Source organism: Protopterus annectens, chromosome 4.part0 (assembly GCF_019279795.1).
Source record: "Protopterus annectens isolate FY-2018-M chromosome 4.part0, PAN1.0, whole genome shotgun sequence".
Classification (NCBI taxonomy): domain Eukaryota; kingdom Metazoa; phylum Chordata; order Ceratodontiformes; family Protopteridae; genus Protopterus; species Protopterus annectens.
In genome coordinates, this window is record NC_056733.1 from 568629154 (window position 1) to 568651796 (window position 22643).

The 22643-nt window shown below is 40.1% G+C and overlaps 1 protein-coding gene across 1 annotated transcript in view; it reads left to right on the forward strand.

Moving 5' to 3' along the window:
- TRPV4 (transient receptor potential cation channel subfamily V member 4) overlaps positions 1-22643 on the forward strand; it is a 1138869-nt gene that overhangs the window by 762030 nt on the left and 354196 nt on the right. The window contains exon 5 of the mRNA XM_044068503.1: positions 422-562. Within this exon, the coding sequence (XP_043924438.1) occupies positions 422-562 (141 nt within the window). The remainder of the gene's footprint in view (positions 1-421; positions 563-22643) is intronic.

The window sequence follows — 22643 nt, forward strand, 5'->3', positions numbered from 1 at the left end:
ACCATGTCTTAACAAAACAGCGTCAACCTCACTGATGAAGCCTACATGAGACTAGATGCTCATACTGGGAACTATCTATTGTAGGAGCTAAGAGCAGAGGTGAATATTGCTTTGTGAAAGGAAAAAAGAGGGGTTCTTATACTCTGCATTCTTAAATGTGTGTGCTTTTGTCCCTAGGTGTAACTACATGGTTTGTTGTATGGTGGCATACAGAAGATATCTGGAGTTGACTATTCTTTTATGACAAATTGCTTTACAGTATTGTAAAAATGTTTTGAAAGAATACAGGTGTTACTAACCTTATTTTGGGTGAAAGTAAGTACATAGGTGTCAGTCTCCTTATCTGTTTACCAGATTAAAATGAGCATCTTTATTTGCTATAGAAACTCTTTTCATATTTTTATGCCTTTGTTTTGTACAGGACAGACAGCATTGCATATCGCTATTGAGCGCCGCTGCAAGCATTATGTCGAACTGTTGGTCGAAAAGGGAGCCGATGTCCATGCACAGGCAAGAGGACGATTCTTTCAGCCCAAAAATGAAGGCGGGTACTTCTACTTTGGTAAGGAAAATCTGTTACTACTACTTTAAAAACTTAAGAGACAGCAAAAGCAACAGAATCAAAAAAAGCATGCACAGTACATCTTCTGGTGTCAGACCCCATGTCTGTGTACCCTGGAATTGTGGATAGTTCCCAACCAGGTTCCAGCTGGACTTCCTTTCCTGCAGCTAAATTCATCACAGGTTCTGATGTATGCTGTGCTGATGAGGTGGAAAACAGACCTCATGACATATGGACCCTGGGAGGGGGGCACTTGACATCAAATAGTTGGAGCTGCAAACAATGTTCTAACCTTCAGGGTCCTGGAGGAGAAGCTGTACCCTTGGCCACTCTTAATTTGGTCCAACAACCGATCCATCATGTAGTATCTAAATAATCATGGGGCATGCAACTCGTATTCCCTATCCTGAGTGATGATGCATACTTGACACTGAGCTTTAGACAGAGATCTCTCTCTCTCAGCAGTTCACCTCTCAGAGGAAGTGACTGCGCTGGATGAATCTGTGAGCCACACTTGCAGTCCCTTACTGGAGTTGCATATTTAGAAGCTGTGTCTAGATTGTGTTTTTTCTGGAATTGTATCACATTAGAGACTGATTTATTTACCAGTAGGGAAATTCTGATTTCCTTAGCTAAGTAAATGTTGCATACTAACTGATGCACAACATAGTTTTCAATACAAACACAGTATTCCATGTTTGGGATATACTGTAATAGATAACATCTATCCATCTACAAAATCAAGTGAGGCTAATGCAACCCTCTTTATTGTCATTATCAGAGTCCTCAAAGTTATGAACCATCAACTTCTGTTAACTAAACCTGAAGCAGTACATATTGCATTGCATGGTTTCATAGTTGTCCCACTAACAGGACATTTTATTTGCAAGCTGGAAAACATGATCAGATGAAGGAACCTTTAGTTCAGTTCTACCCAAAAGCTCAATGCTTAGGCCAGTTCTATTGTCTGTATTCATTAATGATGTCATCTTCAAAATAACCACCTTTAATATCATCATTCACACAGATGACATCATACTTCATAGCTCAGACCCTTCCTCATCTTCTGCACAAAAAATCAACTGCAAAATGATTTCATCCAACTCTGTCGCAGACTGTCTGCCAACTTGCTGTCTATAAACATTTCCAAAACTGCTGTTAGTGTTATGCAGTACACAACAAAAACCCAGAAAGAAAATACAAACCTCTGTTCATTTTAGCCCCTGACCAGCCAAAAATAGCACAAGTATACCAATACAGATATATAGGCTTATCTCTGTACTCTTCTCTAACACTGAAGAGTCATACTGAACAATTTGCTAGGCAAGTTAACAGCACCAACTACTCTTGTCTGCAGCCACCTAACTCCTTAAAATAGAAGAGCCCTAGCCAATATATATTTTTTGCAAATAAACCTAGGCTTGAAAATATGGGTCTATATTAAAAGAATGAACGTTTACTTACCCGAATACCTAAACGGCGACACGTCTTCATCGAACCGCAAAAACATTGATCATCCAGAAGCGCAAAATCGGAAACATTGAATCGTCAAGGTTGGCCTTTCTGCAGTATAACTCTGTAAGGTAAGTGTGCAATAGTTATGGACCTTAGCGTTAGAGTATAAGGTAAGTGCATAGATGGTAATGTATGTTAGATTTAGTGTAGGGTTAGAAGTAGGGTTTTGTTAAGTGTATGTGTGTGGATTATTTAGTCTGTTTGGATATAGCTTTTTAAGGTAAGTGTGCAATAGTTACGGACCTTAGGGTTAGGGTGCGGGTTAAGTTAAGTGCATACATGGTGGTATATGCAAGATTTAGTGTAGGGTTAGAAGTAGGGTTTAGTTTAGGGTTAGAAGTAGGGTTTTGGTTATTGTATGTATGTGGTTTATTTAGTTTGTTTGTGTAGGTAGTATGCAGCGGGCGGTGGGGTGGGACAACTATGATGACTTTTTGAATTTCGCGGTTTAGGGCGTTCGGTGTATTTGCAGTTCGCGGAGTATGTGTCGGCGTTTATGTATTTGGGTAAGTAAACATTTGTGCTTATAATATAGACCCGAATATATCCCCCATAATATTCCTAAACACTTCCAAAAATACATGTACTATAGGTTCATAGGTTCATACTAGGCTATCTGCCCTAGGGCATTTATAAGCCTAGCCAGAGTGTGTTTGGCTTTCGCCACCCATTTTAAATTAATTTTGCTATGCCCTTTTTCGAGGTTAGTATACTGTGCCTCTGTCTAACAGTGACACAGAAGTGATACCCGGGGTAAACCTATGATCTCCCATCCACTCATCAAGATTCCTCTTGAAGAGAGTCAATGAGGGACTCTGCCTAACCTGGACTGGGATTTTATTCCAGAGTGAAGGGAGCCTCTGGGTTATGAATCTGTCCCTCCAGCATGTCCTATTTATTTCAGTGCTGAGGTTCAAGTCTCGAGCGTAGCTCGATGGGATTTGGATTTTCTGAGGTGCAGCATGTCCATTAATTCGGGTTGGACATGGCTTTATACATCAGGCACAGATCGCCTCTGAGCAGGCGGTATGCCACTGAGTAGAGCTGGAGTTTCTTTAACCGGGCAGCATATGGCATCTGTTTGAGCCCTATGATCCTCTTGGTGAGGTATTTTTGGGGTCTTTCCAGTTGCTGCAGGTGTCTGGTAAGGTACATCCCAAAAGGGGCATTGTACTCAATTATGGGCCTGATGAGGGATGAGTAAAGAGGCACGATGACCTCCCCTGATCTAGATGTGAATCCCTTCATGATTAGGTGGGCTATATAAAATGTTTTTCTAACCACTTTGGTCACGTGGTTGTCAAATGAGAGATTGCTATCAACTTGGGTCCCCAGGTCCCTAATTACTTCTTCTGTACTTAATGGATTACCACCTATGTGGTAATTTGTGGGCACTTTGTTTTTGCCAAAGGGAATGACTATACACTTTTTAGCTTTTAGCTTCAGGCCATGGCTCTGGCACCAGTTGTCTGTTTCTATGAGGCCCTTATGGAGGATGCTTGTGTCGGCTGGAGAGTCGATTATGGCGCCCAGTTTGCAGTCATCTGCGAACTTAGTTAGCCACAGTCCTTCCGTGTTGGCCTGTACCTCCGAGAAATATATACCGAACAAGAGAGGTCCCAGGACTGAGCCTTGGGGGACGCCACTTGTAACTGGAGTCTGACATGGCTCCAGCAATTCTAACCATGTGGGTTCTGTCCTTGAGCCAGTTTGCAACCCATCTAGTGACATAGGGGTTTATATTTAAGCTGGTGAGCTTATCTATAATGCCTGAGTGGGGTATTGTATCGAAGGCTTTTGCGAGGTCCAGGTAGGCTGTGTGGACCACCTTTCCCTCGTCAATGGCCTTGGTGACTGTTTCAAAGAAATCAACCAGGTTTAAAAGGCAGGATCTACCCTTAACAAAGCCGAACTGGGTAGGATTCAGTGTCTGTAGGTCCCCAGTATCTTTATTTATGAGGTCCATGATGATCCTTTCCATAGCTTTGCAGACCAAGCTAGTCAGGCTTATGGGGCGATAGTTTCCAGGATCCGTTGAGGCACCACCTTTGTGGAGAGGGACCACTGTTGCTGTACGCCACTCTTTGGGTACATCCTGTAGTAAGGCTGAGATTGAACAGTAGTTTTATGTTTGGGTTTAGCTCTTCTTGGAGTTCATGTAAAACGCAGCCCGGGACACCGTCTGGTCCCGTTGATGCTGTGTTTTTTGCTTTGGAGAGGGCAGCTCTTACCTGAGCATCTGAGATGTCAGCGGGGCAGCACTCTGCTGGGATAAATATTTGCCCTTTTGGTGGGGGGGGGGGGGTTTGCGCTGAACCTGTCAGCTAGGATGTTGGCAATGTCTGTGGGTTCGGTGTATTTTTTGTCATTTTGGACTAATTCTGAGCATATCTGGGAATTCCCACCCAGGTTCCAAACATAACTAAAGAAAGCCTTGTGATTATCCTTAGTGTCCTGTGCAATTTTTCTCTCGAAGCTGGCCTTAGACGATTTTATGAGTGCCCGTAGTTTTCTGCTAATGCTGGTCAGAGATGCCTTCCCTTTTTGGGATTTTGCTCTATCATGTAGTAGTTTCCTCCTTCTATTGTATAGTTTGTTTATGGCTGGGGTCCACCAGACAGGACACCTGCCTTTGGAGGATTGGGTCTTGGTTTTATTTGGGATTGCATGATCCATGCATTCCTGAAGGTGCTCATAGAATGCGTTTATAAAGGATTCTGTGGTCTGGGCCATATTTTTCACAGGCCCGGGGCCTTTGAAGGATTCCACCTCGGTTTTGAGGAGTGTGAAATTTGCTTTAGAGAAGTTTTTCACTGTGGTTTTCAGGGCAGGGGGGTGGGGTCGGGATGTGAATATCCAGTGAGATTAGTTTATGGTCTGATCTTACCAGTAAGGGATACACTTCTGGTCTGGAGCATAGAGTCCCCATGTTGGTGATGATCAGGTCCAGTATGTTTTCCTCTCTTGTGGGAGTGGTAACAAGTTGTTCCATAGCATTTGAGTTTATAAATTCTAGGAACCTTTGAGCTAGGGTGTTGGAGCTAGAGTAATGCTCCCAGTCTATGTTTGGGTAGTTGAAGTCGCCCATTATAATGGTGTTGGGAGAGACCTTCATATTTTCCAGTGTTCTCAGGAAGGCCGAGTGGGGTTCCTGGGTTTGGGAGGGTGGTCTGTAGCAGGCTATAAACTGGAAGGCAGTTTTACCCACTGTTAGTTGCACATGGATAGTCTGTGATGCTTCGTGCTGTGCCACCAACCTGGAGGTGTGGGTATCTTTGATGAATATTGATACTCCCCCTCCTTTTGTAGTACGGTCCAAGTTTTGGGGCCGAAAAGCATGGTATGAGGTATAACCTGGTAGTGCTGGGGTGCTCTCGGGAGCCTTGAACCAGGTTTCTGTTACTGCACAGATATCGATGTTCTCCATGCTAAGGAGAGTTTCGAGTGCGTGCATCTTGAGGTTTAGACTTCTGGCATTGAGTAGCATTACTCTTAGTTTCTTATCCCTTGTGATACCTATGGAGGTGGGTTTGTCTTTTGAGCCTTGCCTAAAAAAGGCACTATGGGGGTAGCAAGAGCCTTTGCCAATATCCGAAAGCCCAGGGTGACAGGTGCAAGCCATCCCTAGCGAAGCATCGTGGCTTGTCGAGCATGTCATCCCAGGCTGACAGGCATTGTATCCCCTTTGAATGACACCAATACTTAAGCCAATTGTTGAAATTGATCATCTTGTCTTCATATTGTGACATCATTCTTGGTGAAGGTAAGATGCTACTCAAGGTCAGGGTCATACCGGCCTGGGCTACATGCTCAGAGAGTTCCTCTATGTCTCTTTTCATGTAGTCCAGGGAGGTACGTCTCACGTCATTCACACCAGCATGGACAATGACTGAGTCATATTTGTACTTGCCTTGGAGTGACCTGAGTGCTTGTGTTATGTGGCGGATCCTAGCGCCCGACAGGCAGCACACCGTGACCTTCTCCTTGTTCAGCCTGGTGAGCGGGGCGTCAGTGTGCCTGACGATAGAGTCACCTATTACAAGTGTATCAGGTGTGTTGTTTAGCCTTAAGGGCTGTGACTGTTCGGCACACTGGCTTTGTGAGCTATGTGTTGCACGAGTTTTGTCTTGGGGTAGCGGTTGCTTGGGTGTCTGCTGCTTAGGCAGATTTTTATTTAGAGCCTCCGAGTATGTTTTTGTGTGTGTATGTGTTTGGTTTGCTGTCGTGGTAGGTCTATGTGAGATTGGAATTGTAGTGAGTGTGGTTTCCTTCTCCTCCTGACTGGTTTCGCCAGTACTGAGTTGAGAGAGCTTAGCCTCCAGTATGGCTATATGGTTGCATCTCTCACATGTGTTGGAATTTGTTGGGAGGAGGAGAGGGTTGTCTGTGTACATGAGGCAGTTGTAACATTGCCTCAAGATTCCCAGATTCACCAGCTGGACTGGAGAGGAGATTGACAACTGACCTTTGGACATGCTAGAATAGTATTGGGAATTCCTTTATAATTGAAAAAAAAGGCCAATGGGGAACGAGGTACTCAAGGGGAGTTTGTGAGGGTGTAGTGCTTTTAATATTTTAGTGCTGACTTATATAATTGTTTTAGTGAGCAAGTGCCAGATAACTTAAATGCAATGTGTTTCAGGTAACTTAAATGCAGAAACGACAAACAGTAACTTTCTTTCAAGTGAAACAAGGAAATAAGTACAGTAAGCAATGCAGATATCACTAGGGATCCACAGAAGCACTGAAAAGCCGCGTTTTAGGTGGAAATAGCATTTCAGGGAAATAACAAGCAAACAAACAAGCAGCATACAAATAAAGCTAGATTCAGCAGGCCTGAATCTAGTCTATGCTACAGCAAAAAAGGTGTACCAATTTCAGTAAGAAACAGTTCAGATATGCAGGCACTATAAGCCTTTAACCAGAAATTCCCAGCTCAGAAGGGCAGAGTCCAGCCTCTCCTCCCACAAGAGTGCAGACCACAAACCCTCTTAATGTAAAATAACTGGCCTGAAGCCCAAGTGCTTAAACCAGAACTAATACAAACAGACACTGAGCCCTCAATCAGCAGTTCACAACTTAGAAGGATGTAAGCTATCTGTCCTGCCACCACAGTGCAGGCCACAAACCTTCCTAATGTAAAACAACTGGTCTGAAGCCCAAGTGCTTAATCCAAAAGACTTAGAATGATAGCTACACTTTAATCAAGTTACTACCAAGCAGTAATAAATACAATTGAATACTTTAAAGAATGCCTGGATACAAACCACTATCAACTGAATGTGTTAATTTTTAATATCTCCTAGAATGGAAAGTCACAGGACTATCCTATAAAAGGTAAACTGTTTACTGGTCACAGCTCAAGCTACCCTTGTCCTTTCAACTGTAACTTTTACATTTATTTATAACAGCTACTGATCTACTCTTAAAATTAAACTTACTCTGAAATCTTTACTCTAGTATCTCAGACCATAAGATAATACCACCTTTACATTTCATAGACCACCATTCTGCCTTGCTGTAGGAGAAAAAAGATTCTGCCAAATCATGCAGATAATTTGAACAATCTCTCAGCAGAGCTTGCATTTCTTAAAGGATATATGTAAATGTCACTGCTTGAAAGATTCTCGTTACCACTTCTGGTTTCTACTAGAAATGTTGAAAAGCTTCCAAGTTTTCTACTTCTTTTTTCTTTAATACCATATTTCTCCATTATTGCCTGTGGGAGCTGTTGTACAGGTAGGCAACAATCGTTTTGTGGTTAGGTCCCTAACCCCCTTTCCTGGTGGCTAGCATAAGTACCAACATCGCCATGAAGGGAATTCTATGCCCTGCTCATGCATATGCATGCCCACACACACACACACACCCACACACACACACACACACATACACATATACACACAGGCTACCTCCTCTGGCTTGGAACACCAAGCCACGTCTCCTTGTCTTGTAGTTATTGTTGTGCACAAGTCTCCTTATCTTGTAGTGCAGCCCTCCACCTGCACAGGATCAATTTGGCTAACTATGACTGCCATTTATGTTCCCTCAAGATTGGCAGACCAGTGTAAACTGCTATCTCCCATCCTCCCCTTTCCGACTGTTAGAGTGACAGACCTGCTAGTCAAAATCAGATTATCTGGATTGCTGTCAGAGTCTCGTCCAGTATATGTCAGCATGGGAGGAGAGGCTTGATAACCATTTTGCTTTGCCAAAGATGGTTTGCACCTTTCATTCCAAAGCTTCTGCATACTTGCAAAAGCTTTTGCTGTTTCTTTTGTGCATTTTTTAGTCAAGATCCAGCTGATGAACTTCCCAACCAAACTTCTAGAACAAATCAACCATTAGGACCATATGAAGGTGGCTCTACTTAATGCTAAAAATCTAAGCAACAAATTGTCACACCTTGAGGCCCTCCTGCATTTGGAGCACATCCATGCATGTGTTGGTACAGAAACCTGGTTTAAGTGCTGAGAGAGAACGCTCTCAGTGCCTGGCTTTTGTGCTTACCACTCAAACTGTGGTGGCACAACCATAGTTATTACAGGCCATATTACCTCAAGAGAGATACCTGGAGAACTTCAAGAGAATCTTATAGAGATTAAAATCACATTAAATATGATCAGTTATCAGTCCATAGTGTGCTTCAGAACCCCCCTCTGTGTCTCTGGAAAATTACACATTAATCCTAAATATTCTGGATGAGCTCCTCATAAGTAAGAGCACTGTTATCCTTGTGAGTTTTACCTACCCACTAATTAACTGGGAGACCTATTTCACCAACATAGGATATCCACAAAAAATCTTAAGTTTTTATAAACAAAAACTCCATGAACAAGATTGTTAAAGAACCTACTAGAGAACAATATATTTCACTTGGTCTTAACCAACTTAGCATCTTTATGTACCATTCCCAAGATATCCCCCCAATGGTCAAGTCAAACTACAAAGTAGTAATTTGTTCCACCAGAATTTCCAAACCATCAAAAACAAATATCACAGAATTCAGGGATTTCAAATGTACAAATCTCCAGTTATGAGATGAACACTCTAAATTTGAGTAAAACAGTATTACCCTTAATGTTAATACTGCAAGAAGTTATGCAGAAATGTTCTACTCTCACTTGGACAAATGCATTAAATTGACAATGTCAGGTAGAATCAAGCAAATGGAGAGGTCCAAAAGCAAATCAGCTTGGTGGTCCTCAAACATTAATAAACTATGTAATAAAGGAAGAAACTCCTAAACCTGTATAGCAGAACAAATGCCCCCCGCCCCAATAAGGTAAACATCAATAATCTAAATAAGAAACTAAAAAAGGACATAAGAAAACCAAAAGTGTCCCATGAACTTACTGTAGCTACAGGAGCCAAAGATAACTGCAAAGCCATTCTTTAGTTACATTAGAAAAATAAGAAAACCAGTATTGTTCTGAGCTTATTCAACTTCATTCCAGTGGTTATTGGCAACATATTGCCAAATAAATCGGGTATCAACTTCACCCCAAAGATCTTTTCCAAACTCCCTTATCCCTGATGGCATCAAGCCATCAACCATCATGAAAAAGCATATACTGAAGGTCCCTCATCCATTGGGCCTGACAACATACCTGGTTGCCTGACTAATAACACTAAGCAAGCAGTGATAGACCCATACCTCGGTCTTTTCAGCCTGAGCTTTGCAACTGGCTTTGCTCCACAGGAGTGGGGGATAGCTGTTAAGATGCCATTTCATAGACCCTGTGAATTACAGACCCATAAGTCTTGCATCCAAAGCCATAGAATGTATCATAACCAACATAATTAACTAAGATGTCAAAAGCCTTATCAGACTCCATCCCTGGCAGTTTGGCTTTGTCAAAGGTAGCTACTATATAATGAAACTTATGAACTTCTTTGAGAGGGTTACTCAGGCTGTAGACTGTGGACAGGCTGACCACACTGTATATCTGGACCTTGCCAAAGCATTCAATACCACACCACATACAGATATAATAAAAAAGTCAAAGGAGCTCCAAATTGACCTGAATGTGGTTAGGTGGATAGCCAACTAGCTTAGAAACAAGACTCACATAGTAAGAATTGGGAGTGCATCTTCAGAGAGCATGATGGTGATCAATGTAGTCCTGTATCAATCTCTGCTGAGTCCTGTGCTGTTTGACATCTACTTCAAAGACCTCTACTTATCAAGCAAGGATCTTTGGTTAACAAAATTCTCAGATGACTATAAGCCCCCCCCCCCCCCCACATACATGCACCCTAGCAAGAGCTTACATTTGTCAGTTGCTGATGTGCTAAAATAGGCTCAATCTCAGCACTAAAAAGTGCAGCATTGTGGCATTTGGTAAGTACTCTATAGCATAGATAACACACTACTTCAAAATGAAAGGTTGAAAGAGACAATGAGTTCTTGGGTGGACAGATTCCTTGCATTTGGCGATCACATTGCAGGAGTGGTTAGGAAATCCTTTTACCCCGTATGGCTCGTAGCAAAATGTATTTTTTTCAGATCAAGAGAAGTTCTCACCTCCTTGTACTCCTCTTTGATTAGACCCATCATTAAGTACAATGCCCCCTTTGGAATATACTTTGTTAAGCATGTCAAGCAATTGGAAGGACCCCAGAGTTGTGTAACTAAAAAGATCAAGAGCCTAAAAGATCTGAACTACAAACAAAGACTGGGGGCTTTACTCATGTACTCAGTTTAATAAAAATCCATCATACTAGGAGATGTCAGTATTGACTGGCTGCAGATCAATAAAGAATCACCTTCTACCTCTCTCAACCAGTATGGATTCACACAGCTCATCTCTTCCCCTACCCACCTTCATAAATTTCCCTCTACTGATTCACATATTGACTGGATACTAGTATCTCACCCCCAACATTACCATAATCCAACCACTCTACCAGACACATTAGGTGACCACCTACCTTTACTAGTTCGCAGAAACTCTGAACACCTGCATAAAGCACAACAATATATGGTGACCTGTGATCTGTCTATTCTCCTGACTCACTAAATCACCTCCTCTCTACTATAAACTGGTCCTTTCTCTCTAATCTCTCTCTCGATGAAGCAGGCCTACATTTCACCAACACCTTTCTATCCATCCTCAACTCCCTTGCCCCAACTAGGAAAACTTGCATCAAATTCAGATATGCCCCATGGCTAATTAAACCTACCCTTACACTCATGAAGACCAGAGATAAAGCTTGGAAAGGCAATGATACCTCTTCCAACCTTATCCCTTACAGGGAATTTAGAAACAAAGCTAACAAACAAATCAAGCTTGATAAAAAGAACTATTACCAATCATCACTTAATCCCAACTGTAATCCTAAAAAAATTCTGGAACTCTATCAATAAACTTCTCTCACCTGGTACTCCTACCCCACCCACACCTTATTCTGACAAGACTGCTCTGGAAATAGCAACATTCCTTAATAAGTTCTTCATTGAAACCATTGAAAACTTAACTGTAACTAACTTCTCCACCTGCAGCTCTTTCAATCCATCTACATCTTCATCCACCTCTGATTCACCTCTTGCACCCTCACTCTCATTCTCACTATCACCTGTTCCCACCTCTTATATCAAGTTGCTCTTAACTAGACTAAAACATGGTTCACCCTCAGCTGATAACCTTCCTCCATTATTCCTTAAACATGCAGCTACATCTCTAGCTTACCCCATATCTATCCTGATTAATAGATCCATAAAAGAAGGCAAAGTCCCTGAAATGTGGAAGACATTTTTTGTAGTACCTCTTCATAAATGAGGAAACTCCACAGAGCCAACCAATTTCAGACCAATTGCCATACTGTCTCCTCTTTCCAAAATACTGGAAAAGTGTATCCACAAGCAAGTACTTCATTATCTGCTTCAAGAAAACCTACTCACACCAACTTAACATGCCTTCCGCCCCACACATAGCACAGCTACCACTCTTGTATCCTTTACTAATAACATTGCTCAAGTCAGGAATAATAGCAAAATAGCATCAGCCCTCTTTCTGGACCTGTCAAAAGCATTCAACACCATATCTCATACCATACTTCACCATAAACTCTACAACCTAGGTTCTCAAACTCCACCATCTCCTGGTTTTGTGATTACCTCACTAATAGATACCAGGCTGTTAGATGGAACTCTTCCTACTCCCCCTTTCTAGCAGTTAGGACAGGGGTCCCACAAGGATCAATACTGGGCCCTCTCCTCTTCAATGTATTTACTAATGCCCTTTTCTCATCCTGCCCCCAATCCAATCTTATTCAGTGTGCTGATGACTCGACCATCATCAGCTCTGCTGACAACATAGAAAACCTTCAATCCCTTTCACAAAACTCACTCCACTCAAGTTGAAAACTGGCTGCAATCCATCCAACTACTGCTAAATGCGAGCAAAACTAAGCTACTACTTTTCTTACCTAAAATCTGGAACATGCAAAACAAAACTTTTCCATAACATCCCTTAATGAAACTAAAATTTCTGTTGACACCCAAACAAAACTCCTTGGAGCAATTAATTGATGCTGAACTTAAATTCAACCATCTCATTCATAGCTCAATTAAAAAAACACCAAAAACTAGGTCTGCTTTACTGTCACAAAAACTTTCTTCCCTGTGCATCCATGCCATCCCTTGCCCAATCCCTGCTTCGACCATCCCTACTCTATGCTTCACCTATTCTTACCCATCTACAGAGTAACCTAATATCCAAACTAGAAACCACATATAACAAAGTAGCCAGATGTGCTGCAAATCAACCTTACAAATCCCATCACTGCCTCTCATTAAAGGCTTTACACTGGCCTGAATTTTCCAACTTACTGCCTCAATCCCAACTCCTTGTAGCTCAAAATATACTAAACAATCCTAAATCCTGCCCACCCCTTGCAAATTCTCTGACAGTTTATACTCCTCAACACCCACCAAGAAGTACTAATCAATACTTTCTTGAAGTTCATAAGCCAAACAAAACCTTTGGGAAAATACTCTCTTGTCTCTCAGTTGCAAAACATTGGAACACACTCCCTTTAGCCCTTAGACTACTTAAAGACAAAAATGCCTTCAAGAAACAGCTTAAATCTTTTTTCCTATCAAATTGGATATGTTCATGCTCTAAACTAACAACCAAGAAACATTCATGGATAACCTAGCTTAACTGCATCACTGCTAGCTCTCTCTCTTACTGCTACCTACACATTTTTTCTGTCATATTCCATACTAGTTAGCTCATGTTACACTCAATTCCCATAAGCCCTTATTACTGTTCTTTAATTTATTTATTAACTTCCAGAGTTCACACAACTTTATCTGTATATTTACTTACTTCATGCCTAGTACCTTGGTTCAGCAATGTATTGACCTTAGTCTTACCATATTTCTGCTTAGTTTTTTGCCATACTAAGTGAAAATTTCCATATATGTATTGTATCGGATTTTATCCATTCTATATATTCCTTTATTGCATGTTATGTAATTGCTTCAGAAGTATGTATACTTAAAATGTGATCTGTGTTTATCTTTGTTCTTACTATTTGTAACTTTTTTTGGGAGCATTTCTTCTCGGGTCTCTGCTGAAAAAGGGCTTTTAAGAACCCAGACTGACTAACCCTGTTAACAAATGTAAAAATAAATAGAAAATAAAATAAAGACTTCTTAGGGTTAACCTGAATCTTATTTATAGGGCTACAGGAGATCCAGTAGTCCAAAAACTCTTGTACACCAATTAATCAAACAGTCCAGCTAACACAAGGGCCAGAAATCTAAATCAACTCCAACAAATAAATAAGACTAAATGGAGGGATGGATTGGTCACACAGTGCCTGCCCCTTCTTTGGAACAAACTCTGTGTCCAAGTAAAGCAGTGTGACACACTGTCTGTCTTTAAAAAGGACCTGGACAACTGGATGGGTGTTTTTTTAACTTCAGCCCTAGTTTTATTGACCTGACCCTCCTTGAAAAGAGAGGCAAGTCCTAAGGGTGAAATGGAAATGACCTCATGGCTCAGTTGCATTGTAACTCCTATGAACCCTCTGTGTCACAGGAATGGACTCTGTTTTTTCCGCATCATAGCTTCTGAGATTTTATAAAGCACAAAATGTGGCTAATTTATAAATGTCTGCATGTATGTGAAACTGTAAGCTGAGATACCTGTATTAATGCTAAAATAATTATTTCATTTATTTTTATTTTGAATGCAAATTGTTTGTGATGCAGAATTTTTAGCCCAAACATGGCTGAGAAAGGTCTTTGGGCCAGTTCACTTTGAAATCAATCAATAAAAGGTGTCATCTTAGTGCAGCAGGACACAGGACATTCACAGTGGATGCACTGTGCATCATGTGGCAATGGAGATTCCTGTGCTAATTTCCACAGATCTGAACATTTTGCATAGTTCAGGGAAGAATTCCCCAGTAATAACACGTTATCCCAGCGTTTTTAGTAAAGGTGTTGTTTTTAGGCCCTGAGGTCTTGGGCAACACAGCTGTTTCAGTACAAGCCTGAGGGCTTCTGTAAGATGGCAGCTGGCCTCACTTCAGGACTTGGCTTGTGTTGCAGATTCTCTGATTCTACTAGAAATGGCTGATTCTAATAGAAGGTCTTTTACTATTAGCTGCACTCTGAAACATAATGATGCATTGAATCACAGTTAATTTCATCCATAGTAAATGTTTTTTTATTTTTTGCCCTTACTTGTCTTTCAGTCATTAGCTTCCTTTACAGTCAGTGCATTTATTTCCCATCAGTTGATGAGGCAGCCATCAGGGGTGATTCAGATTTTTTCTTAAGCTCTACATTCCTTGTCTGTCAGTGCCCCCTGTAAGTTGATCAGGTCCATACCTGTGTAGTGCTTGTTGGTAGTGTAGGTATTAAATGTTATTCCTTGATTTGCGGCAGGCATTCTTGCTAGTATTTTGGATAAACTAGGGACTCTGGTTAGGAGAACTTAACATAGTCAGCATGTGATGTCATAGTGTTTCGTAGCACTGGCCATGTATCCCCCCCCCCCCCCACATACAGACAAACACATGTACACACAGAGGCAATTCCTAAAAAGAGAGCCAAATTGTAGTTGGTGGAGGGGATGAAGCAGTTATTGACTCATCACAGAAGGTATTCTCATATATCGGCTGATGTGGTATGATCTGTGTGTGTCTGTGTACATATCTATATATATATGGATCTGTGTCAGAAGATTGATGTACCAAATATCAACCATGATTAACAGACTGGAACCATGAAACCCACAACATTGAAAACTGTTTTTACAGTGGGCTGCACCCATCCCCCACACCCCCTGCTAATTAAATATACTAACTCCAAGATGCCTGCTGTAGCACAGTTTTCAGACAACTGCCCACTGCCTCCCTTCATTATAATGAAGTGTCACTCTTCAATTCCATCAAGACTGTCATTCTTTGATCATCTGGTCTTGATATTTTGCCACTCAATGTTCTAGTCTAGCCTGACCTTCTAAAGTAGACCTATGTTTATAAATATATATACATACATCATGGCATAATTTTGTCTGAAATTTTGTGTTAATAGTATACATTGCCAGCAGTGGCCGTGATATTCTGCATTATTCCAAGAAAGCGTTTTTTCTGTTGTTCAGAAGTATCATTTTCATGTTGTGATTTGGAAATGTTTTCCACTTGTTCATTGGTTGAGTCGTTTGAAAAAAATGTACTGGCTGTTCATGGTAAAAATCCAGAAATCTGGCTTTATCAGAAATTGTCTTTTACTTTGAAATTTTGATAATGTTAGATATTTTTAAAATATTTTGCACTCAGCTGTGAGTAGCTACAAAGATTTTTTTTATACAAGCTGTCCTGTGTGTAGCTACTCTCCATTGTTGACTGCAGTACCTTCTACTCTGATGTAAAATGCCACACAGTTCAGTTGAGGGGTAATATACAAAATACAGGCTGCAATAAGGCTTAATATGTTATGTATCTTTGCTTTTTTTTTTTTTTAAACAGTTCTTTGCTGTTCAGCTATGCAGAGTAACAGGTATTTGTGCCGAAGGCTAATACATTAAGTGGTAAAGCTGAGACATTTTACCTTGTGTTCAAATTCTGTTTTGTAAATGGTTCTGAGTTGCCTTTCAGTGGTGCAAAATAACGTTGTACTTGAGCTAAAGGGATGCAAGTGCAAGACGCTTCACTTTGTGATGTTACTTTATTTTTGAAATGGTTCCACTTGCTTTGAAGTCAAGCAGAAATGACTTGCTGAAACCGTGACTTTGTGTAATGAAAATTTGTATGAATGAAGTTCCTATGTGAATGAGTTTCTAAATGAAGTGTGTGTTTCAAGTACAGAAAGACTTTTCTGTTCTTAAGCTATTGGATGTGGTGCTTCGGAAACTGAAATCTGGTGTTCAGTAGGACTTATAAAACATTCCACTAATTAATGTATTTAGTGGCTACACACATTTAGAGGTTGCACTCATGTTAAAGCCACAAGTAACAGTTGCCCAGAACACACACAAGTTTATTGTGCAGATGTATGTTATTCTTCTGACTCTGTGTGCTTAAAATAACTGTTGCACTGTGGCATGAATACATTAGTTTAATTTTTTTCTTACTATTTTTGTTTTTTGTAATCATGGACTGACATTAACAGTGATGGGGAAGATAGTACTGGTATACAGTTAAACATACACACATATTATATATATATATATATATCTACATATACACACACACATATATATACACACACACACACACACACACACACACACACACATACACATACATACACACATTATATATATATATCTACATATATACACACACACACACACACACACACACACATATATATACACATACACGCGTGCACACACACATATTATATATATATATATATATATATATATATATATATATATATATATATACGCACACATATACACACACGCGCGCTTGCACACACACACACATATATTATATATATATATATATATATATATATATATATCTATACACGCAGACATGCATACATACATATTATAAAAGCAAGTTTTATACCATCTCTGCTGTTGACAAGTGTTGATTTTAGAGCTTGCTCTGCAGCAGTTGCTAGGGATCAGGATTTAACTTTTGATACCCTCCTATGGAAATCTCCAAACAAATTATTATAAATTAAGAGATGTGGGAGGCAGACACTGGTATCAGGATATGGAGAAAAGGCTTTGTCCCTTCACACTGTAAATGTGGATGAGCAGTTTTACTGTTTTTAGTCATGATTTTCTTATCTTTAGACTTTGCATAAAGTGTAGTTGGGTGAGTCTTCTTGGGCATTAATACCCAACACAAAAGGAAATTTTTTTGTGATCCTATATGGTCACTGAAATGAATATTAACAAATAAGGTGTCATCTGGTATTCATACTTCTACAACCAAATCCTCAAAGGATGGATATTTTATGCACATGGTGGTGTAAAATCTGACAGTATAAAATAAAGGCGTTAGTTGTACTGAAAGATGTAGAAGCAGCTAATAAAATTTATCTCTACAGCAGGCATTCAAGTGAAGTCTCGTAAGTATCGAAGCTCCCTTTAATTTTTCTTAAGTTATTTCTGCTTTTTGTTCACTGCTTTAGTAGGTGCATGCACAGTGGAAGAAAACAGGTTTGTGTCATGTACTCATTGAAACAACAAAATATTTTAATTTTACAATATTTTCCAAACCTGAGACAAAATTCCATTGGCCTGTCTGACACTTGACTTCCAAAGTACAGTGGTTGACTTTTGTAGCATCATTCAGTTTACAGTAACAGCGGCATGTAAGAGTGATTGCTTGGTGTTTGCTTTAACATCACTTTTTACTGTTCATTTGGTTTAGAATAGCAGACAGCATGGTTTAATTTGATTGATGTGTGGTTCATCAGCACTGGTAGCAGCAAAGTTGGAAGTCTGCTTGAGATAGTACAAGCTTGAACTTGCTGTGCTTACTGAGAAGGTTTGTGAGGGGCGCTTTGTTTCCTGTATAGTGTAGCATATTTGGTGGGTGAAGGGGTTTGAGAAATGGCCTGGAAATACATTAACTTTCCAAATGACAGTATGTGGATTAGTTGCATGTTTTCGGTCCAGTTATAATTTTGAATGGTGTATGCAAACAAACCATTGTTAATCAAAAGACACAGAAAGTAAATGTTTTATGATGGTTCTTCTCTTTGTTGTTAAATGCAAAGCTGTGCAGATGCATTTAAAAACGGTGAGGCAGGTAATCATAAAACAACAATCAGTCACATTTAGATTAGAAATATTCAGCTATGATGTCATGCAAAATATTGGAATTGGTGAACACTTCGTTGTTGATTAGTGCAGTTACTTTACAGCGATAAAAATGGAGCACTCTTAACTCCTGAATTATATACATTTTTGAAAAGTGGAAATTTTTGTCAATCTGCTCCCAAGTATAACTCTTAACTGAAACAGAGGAAAATGAAAACAACCTGTTTGTTAAATGATGAATATGAAGAAGGAACAGAGGAGGCACTGTTTAGAGAAACATATATAGATGTTCCTTGTCTGCGTAACTTAGTTGGCCTGTGTGACAGATTGTGGAGATAGGGTGTTACCAGCATAAGAAAACATTCTGGTTTGCTTTTTCTAGCTGAGAGGAAGGTCTTTGTGTGCTGTTGAACAGTTAGTCCTTTCAGCAGTGCAGATGCACGCACTTCATATTCAGACGTTTGTAATGAGTGGCTTGTAAAGGTTAATTGCATTAAAAAAGGTCCTGCACCATGTAGGTCTTGTTTTTTCCTGAAACTGATGACTTGGCTGAGCAACTTTATATGTATGTGTGTTGTTTATATTTAAAGTTTGTTACGACTCCATTCCATTTTTACAATGGCAGAATAAACTATTTACATTTGTCAGTTATTTTACTGAAAATATACTGTGTGCTACAATAAGTAACAGAGGTTGTTTATTTACTGTGTTCCTGTGCTCATTAGAGTTCTCTTAATTCTAACAACATTTAAGCACAGGGACTAATTCTAGTCCCCAAATTAACACAGTGTACAATAGGGACATATTGTCCCCTTGGCAACATCTTGGACTCAATCAGTATACCTCATTTACTAGTGCAAGTACATGGAGTGACTGCTTAATTAGTACATCTGGGACTTGGCTTCTCCAGCAGTGTCTTGAACCTGAGTCTTACTTTCCAAAAGAGCTGGCAGAGAGAAGCACGTGAATATTTGAAATCTCTAGTCTTACATATTGGAACTGTGTAAATGTTTTCCAAGTTAAACTAAACTGATTTGAACAGAGAAACAATAGAAGGGGAGAGAGAGAGAGAGTGTGTGTGTGTGTGTGTGTGTGTGTGTGTGTGTGTGTGTGTGTGTGTGTGTGTGTGTGTTTGTGTGTATGCACACAGATGTTTATATCTATCTATATATATATCTCTCTCTATATATATATATATATATATATCTATCTATCTATCTATCTATCTATCTATCTATCTATCTATATGTTCATTGTAGGAAGCTGTCCAACAGTGCACTGTACATTTTTTAGTAGTAGCATTCATTGCCTAAACACTTTTGCATTTCTGGTAGAAAGTTTCCCCTTTAAGCATCACAAGTTTTGGAACTGCACAGAGTAAAACCTGGATGGTACAATACAAAAACAGTCCATGCACGCTAAATGTGATGTGTGCCATCTTTTCCTTTAGGTATGCTAATTTGTTGGAAATAACCTGATTTTTTGTTACCTTTTGTACTTCGAGAGTTAAATAGTAAGAATGATGTCATTATGGTAATAGTATTTCTTTTAATAATTCATAATATTAAATATATGTGCAGTTGCTTCTTTGCTGTGCTTTTCGATTTGTCTTCACTGTGCAGAACTAACAGCAATCAGTTTTATTAATTCTTTTTTGTCCACATTTCAGGTCTGCTTTAGGTAAATTTCACCTACTTTTTACCACTCTGTTTAAAAAATACTGTCGTTTAATTACAATTAAACCATTCCCTTTGAAATTTAAGTTGTATGTTAAATACAAATGCCTTTAAAACAGCTCTTTCAGTTCTGTTAACATTCTAAGTGATGGTCATTCAGTGTGCTGTTGTAAATAATGTAACTTAATAAATAATGTAACTTAAGTCGACACCTTAAGCTTTACTAGGTAGATTGTAGTTTGTATCATACATCAAGTCATATGAGCTTGTGTTGAAGGAATGCTGAAAAAGTGAATTTTGTTAATTGTTTTCTGAGGAATTGTTTTTATTTTACCTGTCAGACAGTTTCATATTATGCCAAGGCTCTATGAAGTTTTACATATAACGGTTGTGAAATACAGAAGAACAATCCAAGGCCTGAGAGACAGTGATAAGGAACACTAGCAGAACAGTAAAACATCCAGGTAAAATAGTGGAAAGTGACTGAGCCTGGCAGAATACTGTATGCAACAGACTGTAGAGAGTCTGTGACAGGGAGCATAGTGTTTTCTTGTTGACTTCAATTTTCATGTAACGTGGTCACAGTGAAGACACCCATTACTGATCCTCACTTCTACTTAATGGTATCAGGACCCCACTTACAATTTGCTGTATGGTATCAGGACCCCACTTACAGTCTGCTGTATGGTATCAGGAGCCCACTTACAGTCTGCTGTACAGTCTACTGTATGGTATCAGGACCCCACTTACAGTCTGCTGTATGGTATCAGGAGCCCACTTACAGTCTGCTGTATGGTATCAGGAGCCCACTTACAGTCTGCTGTATGGTATCAGGAGCCCACTTACAGTCTGCTGTATGGTATCAGGAGCCCACTTACAGTCTGCTGTATGGTATAAGGAGCCCACTTACAGTCTGCTGTATGGTATCAGGAGCCCACTTAGTCTGCTGGTATCAGGAGCCCACTTGCGATCTGCTGTATGGTATCAGGAGCCCACTTCAGTCTGCTGTATGGTATCAGGAGCCCACTTGCAGTCTGCTGTGTGGTATCAGGATCCCACTTGCAGTCTGCTGTGTGGTATCAGTAGCCCACTTGCAGTCTGCTGTGTGGTATCAGTAGCCCACTTGCATTCTGCTGTATGGTGTCAGGAGCCCACTTACAGTCTGCTGTATGGTATCAGGAGCCCACTTGCAGTCTGCTGTATGGTATCAGGAGCCCACTTGCAGTCTGCTGTATGGTATCAGGAGCCCACTTGCAGTCTGCTGTATGGTATCAGGAGCCTCACACTTACAGTCTGCTGTATGGTATTAGGAGCCCACTTACAGTCTGCTGTATGGTATCAGGACCCCACTTACAGTCTGCTGTATGGTATTAGGAGCCCACTTACAGTCTGCTGTATGGTATCAGGAGCCCACTTAAAATCTGTGCTGTAACTTCAGATGCAGAGTGTCTGTCCAGTGATAAGGCCACATTTATTTTTTGGTATTCTCCTTTGCTTTTGCTTGGTTTTCTGTACTGGACAGTCTTGAAGGTTCAATAATACAAGTCCAGTCTTGAAAGAGGAGGATGTCCTATGAGCAGCCTGGCTGAGGTCTGGTTAGTTTGTAGCATGAACATTATTCATTCTGGTATGTAAACAAGAAATTGCTGAGCTTTTACTGGAGGTAAACGTCATTAACCTTAGCTCAGAGAGGTTGTTTAAAATGTTGTATAATCCTCTCAATAAGCCCTTTAGTGGTTGAATGCCAGGGAACAGGTGTATTCTGTCAAATGCCATCCTTATGTAGGAATATTTGAAGGTAAGCTGCCATAAGCTAAGGACCATTGTCACTTACTAGTTTTGGTGACATTCTGGTTTTGACAAAGAGGTCTGTCGGTACAGTAATGATGTGGCCAAATGTAGTAGATTCAATCTCCGTAACTCTAAAAGTAGCACATATGCCTTTGGTGCTGGAAGATCAAAAGTCTGTGAGTTGTAGCTCCAAACCAAGTAGATGGATTATCCTCTGAATATGCAGTTCTTCAGGTGAGACATTAAATGGAGGCCCCATCTACTTGAGTTGGTGGATGTATAAGATCTCACAGCACTTTTCGAAAAGAGTGGGGGAAGCTCCCTGGTACCGTGACCATATTTCTACTAGTCCATATGAATCCCACCTCAGGTCTCCCCTGAAGAGAGGCCATTGGTCTATCTAGACTAACCTGGTCAGCAAAGTGTAAATAAAAATAAAATGAAGAGCATGTGGCAGATTAAGAGTAGGTGTCAACTGCCACCAAAAATGTTGTTCCTAGAAATCGCCAAGCAAAATCACCATGAATGCATTGCCGGGATGACATAGGTCATTCCCATGGATGTAGTCATGTGTACATGTTTTGTCTCGCACTGTACCATTTGGCAGCTGGTATATTTCACTGCCAACTATTCTGTCTCTTTATCTGCCTATTGTTACATCTATAATTAAAGACCTTCTCTCCTATTTTTAGTACACCATTTACCAGTGATTCTGTTGTGCTTCTTGCAGTGGTGAAATAGTTAAACAACATGCATGCCTGTTATTTGGAATAGAATGTGACATGTGTTGCATTCTTTCCCATGTAATACCCTATGTAATTAATTGTAACACTATGTGATATATAT